The sequence below is a fragment of the Acipenser ruthenus genome, chromosome 8, assembly GCF_902713425.1.
Source record: "Acipenser ruthenus chromosome 8, fAciRut3.2 maternal haplotype, whole genome shotgun sequence".
Taxonomy (NCBI): domain Eukaryota; kingdom Metazoa; phylum Chordata; class Actinopteri; order Acipenseriformes; family Acipenseridae; genus Acipenser; species Acipenser ruthenus.
The window spans coordinates 17,077,544-17,092,024 of NC_081196.1; the positions used below are offsets into that span (position 1 = coordinate 17,077,544).

Consider the following 14,481-nt stretch of genomic DNA (forward strand, 5'->3'; position numbering starts at 1 on the left):
ACTAATATACATGGAGAAAAGACATCAGAAAACATTACTTAATGGTAATATGTAAACAGTGCAACATACACTGGTGCCAATTATTCACTTTCCGTAACTCCTATTGTTGATCCTGCTAGGATCAGACACTAATACATGCCTGACATCAGTCATACATACTGGAAATGAGTTTTGATGAGAGGCTATATACACATACATGTTATACACATTTCTATATCCCTGTTTGGAGCAGTGTCTGTAACCTACATTTTGGTAAGACTCACCTTTCTCAAAGGGGCATGTTTGATAAAAAGTAGCTGAGGAATTTGTAGGATCTTGATGGCATAGAAACTATTTTGTGTATTTAAATTTAAATATGTTTATGATCTCATGAAGGTGAATCATATAGTATATAGGAAACATAATGGGTCTTGGTGATAAATTACAAACCAATGAGTGGCAATAAAATCAAATTGATTACTGAGACCTATCAAGCATTCTACAGTGTATCGTAGGCCACTGTTATTTATAGATTTTGTTTTAACAGGAGTTGGTTATAAATGTTTGAAAAAGCAGCTCCAGAACTGCCAGACAGCAGTGATTTGTGATTACTGAGTAAATGTAATTTCTTAACAATGTAATTCTCAGTGTCCTGGAATCAGCAGCTATCCCAACAGTAAATCATAACAATTGCATTTTCTTTCTGAAAATCTAAACCTTTAGATTATAAGTTCTGATTCACTGTCTGCTACACTGTCTATTCATGAAAAAACGTGGTTGATGTAATTTTCAATATATGCCCAGTTTAAAGCTGCAGTGTCACATCAGCATATTCAACAATTTATTGGTGTCTGTTTGTTACATGTTTTAGTTTGGTGCACGCTAATACAGTGGATGCATGTGTCTTTGTCGAACAGTTTCCTGAATACGTATTTACTTCACCAAAGCAAGAATATACACCACAACATAAACATGGGTGATAATTAGCGACATATATCTTGACATTAACTGCCCATCTTTTTTTTTTTTTTTTTTACACTTTTCTATAGCTATATGACCTCACCACCGTTTAAATGGTATAATTAAAGTTAGTTGGTTTTAGCAAATTCTGCTTCTGGTCCACACTTCTCCTTATTACACAGTATCTTAACCAAAAACCACGAACCACTTATGTTCCTTAAATCAATGTATTATGATTGATTAGTACTATTTGGAAGCATGTAAATGTGTATGCCCGACCGCTTACTTGTTTCACAGTGAACTACCATAAACTAATCCGAAAACTGGTCCCTACTGTCCGACGTGCTGAATCAAGAGAAGATAATCATCACAGTCCTCTGAAATAAACCATTAGTTTAATACCAGGCCGTGTGTTTCTGTGCTCGGATGCATTCATATATTTGTATAAGATGCATGCATATATACCAGCTTTCTTTGTGTGGTTCAATGCAGCTGCAGTGTCAGAGATTTGCACTGCAACATTGCAGTCTCCCAATCTGCGCAAGGGACTGCAGACCAGTGTGCAGAGAAACAATACATATCCCAGTATGCAACACAGGTAGGTACTTCGACTTCCGTGTTATTGTCGAGTCAATGAAATAACTACCATTTTCGAAGCAAAGCGCTGGAACTGAAAAAAAGATAATATTTTGAATATGTTACATACATATTATGTAGAAGTTTGTTAACAATGTGTGATTGAAAGTCAAACACATCAGGAGCCGAGTTTTCCGGTGGGGTTCTGCGGATTTAGGCAGACAGCTTTTTGAAGATTTACAGTGGGGTACAGTATCCAACCTCAACACAGTACATAACTGTACATTTTTTTTTAAACTCAAGCATTTGCTTGAATTATTGGAGACCGCAATTTGGTGTGTTTTGTTTTGACATATAATTATGTAATTTTATATAATGTGTAATGCTGTAAAAACATACCCTACATCACTCTTATTTTTTGGCATGATAAGTATTTTAAACAGTGTTGTACAACAGCAGTGTTACGAATTATTTTTAGTAAATTCAGCATATATTGATATCAATTATCATTGAATAAATTAAAGTATAAGTTTAATTATTATTTTTTTCTTACATGGAATTAACAATCTTTTCAGAAGTTGAAGACGGTGCAGTGACATCACAATGGCAATGGCATATGGCCAATACAGTAGCACAAGGGAAATGTATTAAGAATCATTGGCAATCTTTAGGGTACACTGGCATAATTATTGTGGTATAACTGTGGTATGTTTCAAACTTCTAAAAGAGATGTTATGTTATAAACTATGCTGTTTTTTAACTGGTAAGGCTATTTGATTATGTTGTGTAAAGATCAAGAAGCAAATTCTGATGATCATACTACATACTGGATGTTAAGGAAGGAATAAAACAAATAAATAAGTTATAATCACCTACCTATGGAGACAAAGGTCACTTATCTACAGTACAGCCCTTTTGTTTTCCAGACATTATTTTCACTTTGACCGTGTACGGTGTTTTAGCAGGACGACAATTAGCAGGAGTTCAATCTTCAGAAAATCCTTGCTGATGATTAGGCAAAAATAAACTTGATGTTTAACCAAATAAATAGCTTTTAACTAATCAAAATATCATTACAATGTTGAACTTTTCTCCTTCACCTGAGTAACACTAATGAAACCAATATAAGCTGGTTGAATGCAATGTCTACTTTTAGGTAAGCAGCCTGAAATGGATTGTTACACAGTCTTGAAAGTTATCGGAGAAGGGTCCTATGGACAAGCTCTGTTGGTGCAACCCAGGAAGGAAAGTGAAAAATATGTCTTGAAAGAAATTAGGCTGCCAAAGGTAATGTTAGGATCAGTTTTTATTTTTTATTTTTACAACAGTTTTTTTTGCAAACCCATCACCATCTGTACTCTTTAGTGTCTTTATAAATGACAGCCAATGTAGCTTTCCCACAGTAATCTACATTTTACAGTCAAATATAAAACCTTGGTGTCTGTTTACTACATTCTTCCATAGCTTTGATTGTTTACATTCCTCAATGGTTCTTTTTAACTGTAGAAACACATGCCTCTGCCATTGAAAACTGCTTGCCAATATAAAAATGAGTTACAGTAGGTCTTGTTTGAAAGGAATTTAATTGAAGAGCTCCTTAAGTATTTCTAGTTGGTTGTGCTGATGATAAAGTATAAGGCTGTGAATTCTTGTGTTTATATTTTATTAGTGTGACAAGTAAAACTGTCGCTGCTTAATTTTATTCTTCTTTTAAATATTCAATTTAGACTCAATCAGGAATACAGAGCTCCAGGAATGAAGCAATACTTTTGGCTAAAATGAAACATCCTAATATTGTTATCTTCAGAGAATCATTTGAAGGTAAGCCATTTGACCCCCTACTTCAAACCCTCAGGGGTCTATTTTAATGATCCAAACGATTTCAGATCTCAATTCTGCCATTTACAATGATAAAGTAAACATTTCTTGAGAAGTTTATTTTCAACAGTTACAGTGTAGCGTTTTGTATTTAGGACTGAGATCTTACTGAAGTAATCTCTTGGTACTTGGTGACAATCCAACTGGTATAGCCTGTTGTTGGTAGATCTTGCATTCAGTGTTGGATTTATTGTGTGCATTGATTCACACTCTCATAAATGGACTGATGCAAGATTACAGAGACCGAAAGGAGTGCAGAGACTATCTAGGTTCATCTAGAGTTAGACCGTCTCTCTCTTTTCTTTTTCCTATAGCTGAAGGCCACCTTTACATTGTTATGGAGTTTTGTGCTGGCGGAGATCTAATGCAAAAGCTTAAATGGCAGAAAGGATCGCTATTCCCTGAAGATATGGTAACCAAAGACACATTTATATATATATTTTTTAATGAATTTATTACCAGATGCCTCTGCAGTCCAAGTTACCTTCTTTATTTTACTATTCCTCAAACAAACACTTCAATAAAGAAAAATAATGTGGTACTGTAACAGACCAGTGCAGAGAGGCAGATGTTGGTTTGGGATTGGCTGCATATTAACACTGTTGTAGCAGGTGTTTCACATATTTTGTCCATTCTCACGTTACTTGAATTAACTTGAACATTTATTTCCAGATACTAAACTGGTTTACCCAGATCTGCCTTGGTACAAAGTACATACATGAGCAGCGGGTGTTGCACAGAGATCTCAAATCCAAGGTACTTAAATATAACTACATCTAGGAGTTTGTTTAATGATCTAAACAGTAGCAGATTTAACTGCTGCCAGCATTTCATTTCACTGTATTAATACTGTATGATCTATCACCCCATAGTGTCTTCTCTCTAAACAGACTGATCATGCTGTTTGGGGGTGGGGTATTTAGGGCTTTTTGAGTAGTATTTTTTAGAGCACATAAAAAGGTTATACTCTGCTACATGCTGATTTATTGGCAAGTGCATTTACGTACACAACCTGCAAAAACTGAAACACTTCCTTAAATTTTTCTTTGTTTTATGCAGAATATTTTTCTCACAGATAAAGGAACAATCAAACTAGGAGATTTTGGATCTGCTTGCATTCTGAACAGGTATGGAAAACACATTTGAAAACTGTTTTCTGCAGGTCATGTGCTAGTGCATGGGAATACATGCATCGAGTGTATTTGTATCTTCCGGAATTAACGTGTTACATTGTATTGTTTTATGTATCCTGTAAGCAGTTCTTGTCATATCCCTCATTTTTTAGTCCCGAGGCCTACGCTTGCACTTACGTTGGAACTCCTTATTACGTTTCTCCAGAAATTTGGGACAGCAAGCCGTACAACAATAAAAGGTAAGTGCTAAACATGGCAGAACTTTAGCTTTTTAGAAAGATCACCATTATTTTGGTTCTTGAGATGCAGATCCCTTGTGATATACCGTAGTGAAGGTGCCTGAGTTTGACATATATTTCACAATTATCCATTTGTGATTAAACTTGTATAAGACATTTTTTATTACAAGTTACTGAGATTATCAGAATCTGTAATAAGGAAGTGCTTGTCCATCTGTCTATGTCTGTATACGGTGGAGATAGGTCAAAGTGATCTACTTTATCGTGATACTGATCACTCTTTTGTCTCCTATGGCCATCTCTGTTTTTTTAAATGAATTACCTAACAATAAAAGTACTCAGTGAAAACAATAAGAAATGGCCTTTCAAACCAAAATTGAATTTTATTTAACTTAGGGGTTCTGAACCAAAGGACAATTGACTAATGTAATTGTTGCTGTTAAGGATAATAATGCTATTATATACCAAAACATGTGTGTTTAGGTATTATTTTAAACTGGACCCAGTTTCAAGATTCCCAAGTCCCTGTAAGCTTTAGAGGGCTGTTCTATTCATAACCCGTTGGGTGAAGTAAACAACGTGTGTGTTTTACTTCCAGTGATGTTTGGTCTCTTGGCTGCGTCCTGTATGAGCTCTGCACCCTGAAGCATCCTGTAAGTTTCGTGAATTTTACAATCTATTATGAATAATGTCATCAGATCTAGCCAGTCAGTGAGCTGCATATCATTTCTGAGCTGGATATCATTTGTTAGAGGACCGTAAATAGGGGCTGCATCAAAACACTGCTCAAAAGAAGTTATAAATGACATCGCAAGTTTGAGTCCAAGCTATTCCACAGCCGACCGTGGACGGGAGCTTCCAGGGGGCAGCGCTCAATTGGCCGAGCGTCGCCCGGGGGGAGGGAGGGTTTGGTCGGCCAGGGTGTCCTCGGCTCACCGTGCACCAGCGACCCCTGTAGTCTGGCCGGGCGCCTGCGGGCTTCCCTGTAAGCTGCCCAGAGCTGCGTTGTCCTCCGACGCTGTAGCTCTGAGGCGGCTGCACGGTGAGTTCGCAGTGTGTAAAGAAGCGGGCGGCTGACGGCACACGCTTCGGAGGACAGCGTGTGTTCATCTTCGCCCCTCCCGAGTCAGCGCAGGGGTGGTAGCGGTGAGCTGAGCCTAAAAAATAATTGTGCATTTCAAATTGGGGAGAAAATAATAAAAACTAATTGGCAACGACTAAATTTAAAAAAAAAAAAAAAAAAAAAAAGAAGTTATAAACTGTAGTTGTTGGTAAAACCCCCAAAAATGTAACTGAAGTAAACTGAAATTATTGAAAATGTGGGCTTCATTATAAAACAACTTCTGAAACACCTGGGGATCGTATTCACAAATAATCATGGGTAACTAAAACAGTGTAAGTGTTTTGCCTAATTGTATTTTTTCCTTTGCCTTTTTCTTTGTAATACCAGTTCCAGGCTAACAGTTGGAAGAATCTGATCCTGAAGATCTGCAGGGGGTCATACCCACCACTTCCTCCTCACTACTCCTATGAGCTCCATTACTTGATAAAGCAAATGTTTAAAATAAACCCAAAGGACCGGCCTTCTATCAGCAATATTCTCACCAGGCACCGTGTGTCCAAACTCATTAAAAAATATTTACCCCTTGAGGTACGTTTCTACAAGTAGCTCCAACAAAAAGCAGTGTGTTGGAAGCAAAATGCTGATACATGGACGAGCATAGACATAATGCAAGTCAATGAGAGAGCAAAATTCCTTAGGTCAGATATGATTGGTATTAATGCAGACCATGCTGTGATAATAATATTCTGCGTTTTTAATTATTTAATCATTGTTCAAAATGTATGGTGCTGTTTGCCATTTATACAAAAAAAAATGATCAGAAGAAAGTCCTGAGCCATAGTTCCTGCATTGTGTTTCAGGTATTTAACGCAGTGGGTACTGAAAAACTGGAAAGAAAACCTAAAAATCCCAACAGAAAACTTAAAGCAACAAAAGGTATTCCTAAAATAAAGATATGGCTTGTTTATTGACTGTTACACTGTGGTAAGAAGAGTGTTTTTGTCTTTAATATAGAATTACAGCAATGTATTTGTGTTTTATAAAACTTATGAAATGACCACTTTCACCCGAAAGTATGCAATCACTCATCCATGCATGCAATGCTGCTAGATAGGCACTCTTATAAGGCAAAATCACTGCTCCAACTGTATCCAGGCAGATTTCAAAGCAAGTTCGGGCAATTTTAATAGCAACATTTTAGTTTTAAACAAAGCACATGTGTTGGATTTTATTTTCAAGCCAAAGGATGTGAATGACTGAGCAATCTCCATGAATGCATTTTGTTTAACCCATGTTTTCCTGTATGTTTAAATCTGTGTTTTTGCTACAGTTACAATTTCAATAGTAACTTAAATTTTCCTTGTTCCATTTATTAGTACTGTTTTAAAGACTTGAGCACCACAACAACATGAGTATTGCATTACTGTGCTGTGTGCTTGTGTTATTCTTCAGATTGAGGGTGTAGATAGCAGGTGTCCACATTTATTAAAACCATTGAAAACTTTGTAACTGAGGTTCTACTGCAATTACAAGTTGCTTGCAATAGTTTGGCATCAGCTGTCTCAGTACCATTGAAGCAACTTGCATGGACCTCAGGTTTCAAAATTGACATCCCATTTTGAAATTGATAACTGACACTTTCAAAATGTCAATGTATTTAACTTTTCCTCACAGGTTCCCCAAGTGACCCTGCACATGACACGAACACCTCCATAAAGGTACTAAATAACAATTGCATCAATGTTCCAGTATTTTACGTAAGCTGGGAATTGCCTGTTAACTACTTTTGTGCTGATTCAGTTTTGGTTTTTAGAAAGTACTTGAAATGCTTTACAGTCAAACACCAACTCTGCTTTTCTTTTAATCAGAACGAAGAGCAGGTGAGCAAGTGGAAAAAAGGTGAAGGTGAAAAGGTCGCCAGGATTTTGAGTGAGAAAACCCTTGAAGAAACCACTTCCGAAATGGAAGGTAATACGGTTTCTTAATTAAGTATTGCTGATACCCTCCACCCTCCCCAAAAAACAAAAACATATACAGGCACCCACAACCCCATGCACTGAAGTATTTATTTTTAAAAAAGCTTGTAGTCACGTGTCACAATAGTGTAATACAAGATCTTTCTGTTTTTAGTGACCCCAGCTGGACCTCATGTAATATTCCCTGATGCTTCAAAAGGCCTCCCCAGAAAGCAGTGGGGTGAAGGGCCCTCAAATACTGTTCTGCACACCCTGAAGAATGCAGCACTCATTTCATCTGGAACACTGGAGCCTGCAGACAATGCTGGTATTAATACATTCACATCTGTATCCTCATACTGAGGTAGAGGGAGTACAAGGAGCACACACCTATCAGTGAGAGTGGGGTGCATTTTAAATGCCTCACAGAATATACTTAAAAACAAGACATATACTATTTTAGTAATTAGCTACAATGTTTCAGCTTTCGCCTTCTGATGTTGTTTAAGTTTGAAAGTCGCACAGGGACTTAGATTAATTTTCTAAGAACACTGTGACAGTTCTGAGGTAAACGGATGCATTGTCTTCCATGTTTAGTCCATGGGAAAATAAAGTCTTAACTCTGTGAATCCAGATGTTTTCCCGGTTATCTAACATGTTAGGATTGTACACTTTTTCTCTTGGAAGAATCTTCATGTCAGTAAGGCTATGGTTTTGAGAGTTGAAGTGCTTTGCAACAGGTTGATCCAGCTTCTTGGTAATTATGGCAGACTTATGCTTTCTGAAACGAGTACGCAGGTCATTGGTGGTTTTACCCACATACTGTTTCTTGCAGTCAAGACGTTTGCACTGTATAACATAGATGACATTCGTAGATTTGCAGGAGATATTCTGTTTTCTCTACTTGTGGTACTATTGAAAGTAACAGTTTTTTCAAGATGATCAAAGGTAGTGCTTCTGTTTGAGGTACAGCGCTGAGATCCAGGATTTATGTCTTATTGTTTTAATTCAGCTCTTACTGACAATTTATGGATATGACAGGAGGCTTGAGAATGGCTTTCTGGAGTGTGACTGAATTGGCCACTAATTGCACTAATTGGGTCAAAATCAACCACAAATGGAATTCATTTTTGATATGACATTATTTTTGCAGAGATTCTCTCGATTATTAAAGTTGCTTGATGGTTTGTTGATTAAAAATATCTGAGGGATATGGGTTTATGTATTGATTCAAGAAGGATGCGGTTTTCTAGTTTTCTCATGAATAAGTTTGCATCATCATAATTGATGATAATTTCAGATTTTAGATTGCTGTTTTTGAATTCTCTCTCTCACTCTATGTGTGTGTGTATATATATATATATATATATATATATATATATATATATATATATATACATAGGTAAAACATATATATTGTCTGCTCTCCAAATATAGGCAAATTATTTTAATGAGTAGATCTTACAAGTGCAGTGGTACACCAAAATGTATACCCAGAATATACAGAATATATCAATATATCTGATTTTAATAAGCAAAACTCATATGTTATCCATTTACTACCAATTGTTTTTCATTTTACCCAAAAAATGTGCAATGGTAAATGCCAAGATTAGTGCAGTCATCATTGCAGTAACCGATTCTTTGATGCCTGTCTATGATTTCAACACAGGTGGCGACGTGGTTTATTGCATTGGTAACAGTCCTAGGAAACAGTGGGTCAAGGAATCGCCAGAAAAACTCCTGAATATACTACAGAATGCGAACCTGAGTCTTGCCTTTAAAACATATACCATACATAAACCAGGTAGGTTAGAAATGGAAGATCCCATTTATGAAATATTTATGGCTTTGCATTAAATGCAAACACATTTATCTGTGATATTTTCATACTGCAATGTACAGTATTGCATAAAGCTTATTATCATTGGTTTTATACCTGATTATTTTTAAAGATTGGGAAATATGAATAAATATATGTTTTGAAAGCGTATAGCTGAGGTTTTAATTGATTTAAAAGCTTAAGATTAATTGCAAGTTAACTTTAATCAGTTACATATTTGTTAATTTATTAGTCATGAGTTCAATTCAGTTTAGTAAACCTCAAAGACAAAAAGAGCACTTTCAGTGAATACATTTACATAAACAGTTGTCCTGGGATTTTTGACTTAGTTTCAATATACTTACAAAAAACTGGACTATTAACAATGCTGTACTTACACGTGTGTTAAATTATTTATTACAGGTACTTCCACCAAAACTATATGATCTGGTAAATAACTTTTAATGAATGGAGTTTCACTCTTACAATCCGAGAACTGTGTGCTATGCATTATTAGTATATTTAAGACACCCTCGAATTTAAGACGCAGCCCAAATTTCCCACCCTTAATTTGAGGAAAAAATAAAACCTCAAATAAATATGCATTTACAAAGATACAACCTCAATTGCACATATGGAGGCAGTTTGCTGTCGTCTGCTGTCACACAGAACATTACAGTTATGTGCCGCTTCTCATTTCCACTCACACCTGTTTTTCTCCGTTTGTGAACTGTGGTATTGCTTGGCATGTCGAAAAATACGGGGGGCTGATCAGCATTTCTAATCTGTCCAAGCTGGTACGGTTTGTTAGAACTGAGCCTAATAACGAAATGCTGAAATTGTAAAAGCTTCTCTTCGAATTCCTCAGGAAGCTAATGAGGCTTTTTTGAAAATGGCTGATTGTATGTCATGGATGATTCAAGATCGGGCAATAAAGTTTTTGTTCATCTTTTCTCAGCACGTTGCTGCTTGTGTATTTGGGCAGTGACGTCTTTGTTCGTCTTTTCTCGGCAGCTAGTCATGTGGTTGTTTCTGTACTCTTACATGCAACTCAACTAATTTAGTTAATAAACTATATGACAAGTGGAATTGCTATGCTCTTCCCTTTAGTGTTCTTCGACACAACCGTCTCCCTTGACTTATGTACGCCCTGTAGTTCTTTCTTAAATAACCAAAAAAAATTAGCATAAACAAGAAATAAACAAACACATTTGATCCTGCCACCACTATTCAGATCCACTTCTTGTGTAGCAGGTATAAGGACCACACCTATACTTTACACTACCCATGCTGCACATTGAACTATAGGTGGTTTTCAAAGTCCAGAAAATTAAACTATTACAGGAAAGTGATAAGGAACTTGCAAGAAATGTGTTGTGCTAAGAAAGATAAGTACATGTTTGGTTTCTGTTTTGCTTCCATAACAGCTTGCGATGTTATTAGTCTACTAGTTCAAGTAGGAATGATATGTCTCTTTGCCTCACAGTGATGTGCGTTTAGTGCTGGCAGTTTTCAGGATTTTTACAGCTATTAATAATGTGAAAAAAACAACAGAAAATCGCACGCCTATGGAAAATTCAAGCAGTCATGTGGTTGTTTCTGTACTCGGGTAGTCATGTCTTTTATTGGAGATTTTAGTACCATCATCACTATACTTAAGACTCACCTCTTCAAACAGCACCTGTAGAACTCCTCTGTTGTATCCTGGGACACTATCACCCTTCATTTAAATATGCTTTATTTTGCTCTTATCTGCCCCCTATTTTACTGCATTTAATCCTGTACCTCAGAATATTGTAATCTGCCAAGTGTTTAATCTGTAGTATTTTGTACTTAATCATATCCTGATGTAACTATCACTATTTAATCATATCCTGATGTAACTTTCACTATTATCTGCTGTATTATTGAATTGTGATTTGTCACACTTGAGAATTATTGTATTTCTTGTTCTTATTGTATGACTTATATTGTAACACTTGAATGTATTTGTATTTGCTTGCGATTGTAAGTCGCCCTGGATAAGGGCGTCTGCTAAGAAATAAATAATAATAAAATAATAATACTCGAACTTAAGACGCAGGCCATTTTTTAAAAGAAAAAAATGGTTTATAAAGTGCATCTTAAATGCAAAGGAATACGGTAATTTTTTAATGTAGAAGTTATTTTTTTACTGAATGTTTTGGGGAGGTTTTTACTGTAATTCCGTATCATATGGTACTTATATGAGGAATTACATGCTCTAATCAACTCCAATTTAAAGTTAAACCCCTACCTATATATTTTTTTCCCCATCAAGATTCACATGAGTTACTCCATGGCCCCTTGTCACATGTCGGAGCAGATGACACTGATGGTGACATGGAAGAAACTGTAGATTCAGCCAGACTAGAGCCACGTTCTGATGACGAGGACACGTGAGTTTAATTCAAACAAAAAAGTTCTGATATTTACAAGTCTGTGTGGCTAAAGGGTTTGGACAAATAGACATACCTATCATATATAGGTCCACGTTTGTGTAAATGTGCAGATTAGTTTGTTATTCAAAAAGCACCCCTGGCATGTCCTGTAATATATTAAAACTACACTACCTTGTTCAAAGTTGGTTTCAGTCATGATGGGCAAGATAGCAGATCTGACAGACACTGTGTGATGGAGGGCTGGTTGTATCCAGTAAGTCTTGAGTAACAGTCAAATGTCTCTCCAGAACAACTATATATTTTTGAAGTGTTCATTATTTGCTTTATAAGATTTATTGATGCATTTTATGTATGCATTTGTTTGTATTCAACATTCAGGACAACTCTTTTTTTCTATTTTCAGGGACTTTGAAGAAGAATCAGTTTTCGATTGGGTAGCAGAACTTGAGAAGATGGTGGACAAAAGCTAGCACAATAATTGAACTACTGACCTAATATTAATGAGGCTATTCTACTCTATATAATTGTACAATCAGTGTTTTAGTTGCATATTGAAAGCTTATTTGTTTTGTTTTATAATTTGTTTTATAAACGACAGATATTTATTCAATTGTATTTTTGTAAATACTATATGATAGTGTTTTTACAAAGGTATTCAAATAGCTATGACCATGTAAAATTATGTTGTGAGCAAAATTGTTTTTTACAATTACTCTTTGTATGACTTTGAATAAACTGACTTTTCCAAACACACAATAATTAATTCATGAGAATGTTGTAGAAATAACTATGGTTGTCAGGAGAATAATTGTGTTTTGGGTATGCCTTTTAAGATTTGTATGAAAAGCATTTGCACAGTAGAATCATCACGTGATCAGCAAAGCAAACGATGAGTCTTATGTGACACGTCCTAAAAGATTGAAGGCCTGATTCAATAAACTCTGAGCTGAGAAAAGGCATATGCTTGTTATATATTACATAACATTGAGCCACTGCTTACTATGAACAAGTCTAGGTTTCAGAACAAGAACCCTTACATGCAACTCAACTAATTTAGTTAATAAACTATATGACAAGTGTAATTGCTATGCTCTTCCCTTTAGTGTTCTTCGACACAACCGTCTCCCTTGACTTATGTACGCCCTGTAGTTCTTTCTTAAATAACCAAAAAAAATTAGCATAAACAAGAAATAAACAAACACATTTGATCCTGCCACCACTATTCAGATCCACTTCTTGTGTAGCAGGTATAAGGACCACACCTATACTTTACACTACCCATGCTGCACATTGAACTATAGGTGGTTTTCAAAGTCCAGAAAATTAAACTATTACAGGAAAGTAATAAGGAACTTGCAAGAAATGTGTTGTGCTAAGAAAGATAAGTACATGTTTGGTTTCTGTTTTGCTTCCATAACAGCTTGCGATGTTATTAGTCTACTAGTTCAAGTAGGAATGATATGTCTCTTTGCCTCACAGTGATGTGCGTTAGTGCTGGCAGTTTTCAGGATTTTTACTGCTATTAATAATGTGAAAAAAACAACAAAAAATCGCACCCCTATGGAAAATTCAAGCAGTAAATTTCAGTAAAATATTGTCCAGCAATAATCTAGTTCTGGGGTTCGCAAACTTGTTTTGCTAGGCCCCCCTTTGGAAATATTTTAGGCTGTGATTACGGGACACCCTTTTCGGGTCGAGACCCCCAGTTTGAGAATAGCTGATCTAGTTAATATAAAGACGTTCAACTTTATACATGTTGAATTGCCAGTAGGAAACCCGTCAGTTTGTTTCAACTTCCAATTCCACTGGTCACCAGTTTATCGGTTGCTGACATTTTCAGCAGGGACATAGAAGGTAATGTACTAGTAATACGTAAACAGACACAACGAAATTATACTTCACCCATAGTAGAGAATTCGGCCGATAGTGAACGCCCAACGAAATCTTACATCTAATGGCAATACTGGTATATAGCCCCTAATCTGATCTATGCATAGTTAGACACCATACAATTGTGTTGATTTTCAAAAGAAAAAAACAGGTCCACGGGTGTGCAAATGTTTGCCCATTGTAAAGCTGTAGAAAAACATATTGACTGTACTTAAAGTAGTATAGGCAAATTAGTTTACTCCAGCCTGGTTTATCACAGACTATAAGATACTGGCACTAATTCTAGGTTGATAATATGCATTTCAGTAGCCTCATGGTGTGCAGCCAAGCAAACGCATTTTTATTATTATGATTTATTTATTTATTTTCCCCCAATAAATATGCTTTCATGAAATGTGTTTCCTAAATTAAGTTTTTATTGTAAACCTTTACAAACCGTTTCTACCTCGATATCTGTGAAGGAACAGCAACAACTAAAGGATAAATTAAAAGAAAAACATTTACATTTAACTTTGTAATTAACTACACTTGACAATGAAAAATAAATGTACAAAATCTATGCTACT

The 14,481-nt window shown here is 35.9% G+C and overlaps 1 protein-coding gene across 6 annotated transcripts; it reads left to right on the top strand.

The window, feature by feature from the left end:
* Positions 1-1,444: 1,444 nt before the first annotated feature.
* LOC131696571 (serine/threonine-protein kinase Nek3-like) lies at positions 1,445-12,903 on the top strand. 6 transcript variants are annotated; one of them, XM_059028636.1, is made up of 16 exons: positions 1,445-1,537; positions 2,672-2,802; positions 3,243-3,336; positions 3,708-3,805; positions 4,066-4,149; positions 4,453-4,520; positions 4,679-4,765; positions 5,364-5,418; positions 6,216-6,416; positions 6,689-6,764; positions 7,503-7,585; positions 7,697-7,796; positions 7,959-8,111; positions 9,456-9,590; positions 11,905-12,022; positions 12,429-12,901. In XM_059028636.1, the coding sequence occupies exons 2-16, from the start codon at positions 2,686-2,688 to the stop codon at positions 12,493-12,495; spliced, it is 1,536 nt and encodes a 511-aa protein (XP_058884619.1). In that variant the 5' UTR covers positions 1,445-1,537; positions 2,672-2,685; the 3' UTR covers positions 12,496-12,901. The 6 variants fall into 6 exon arrangements, with proteins under 6 accessions (XP_058884619.1, XP_058884621.1, XP_058884618.1 ...); XM_059028638.1 differs by lacking the exon at positions 1,445-1,537 and adding an exon at positions 1,555-1,762 and having other exon boundaries at positions 6,222-6,416; positions 12,429-12,903; XM_059028635.1 differs by lacking the exon at positions 1,445-1,537 and adding an exon at positions 1,555-1,762.
* Positions 12,904-14,481: the final 1,578 nt, after the last annotated feature.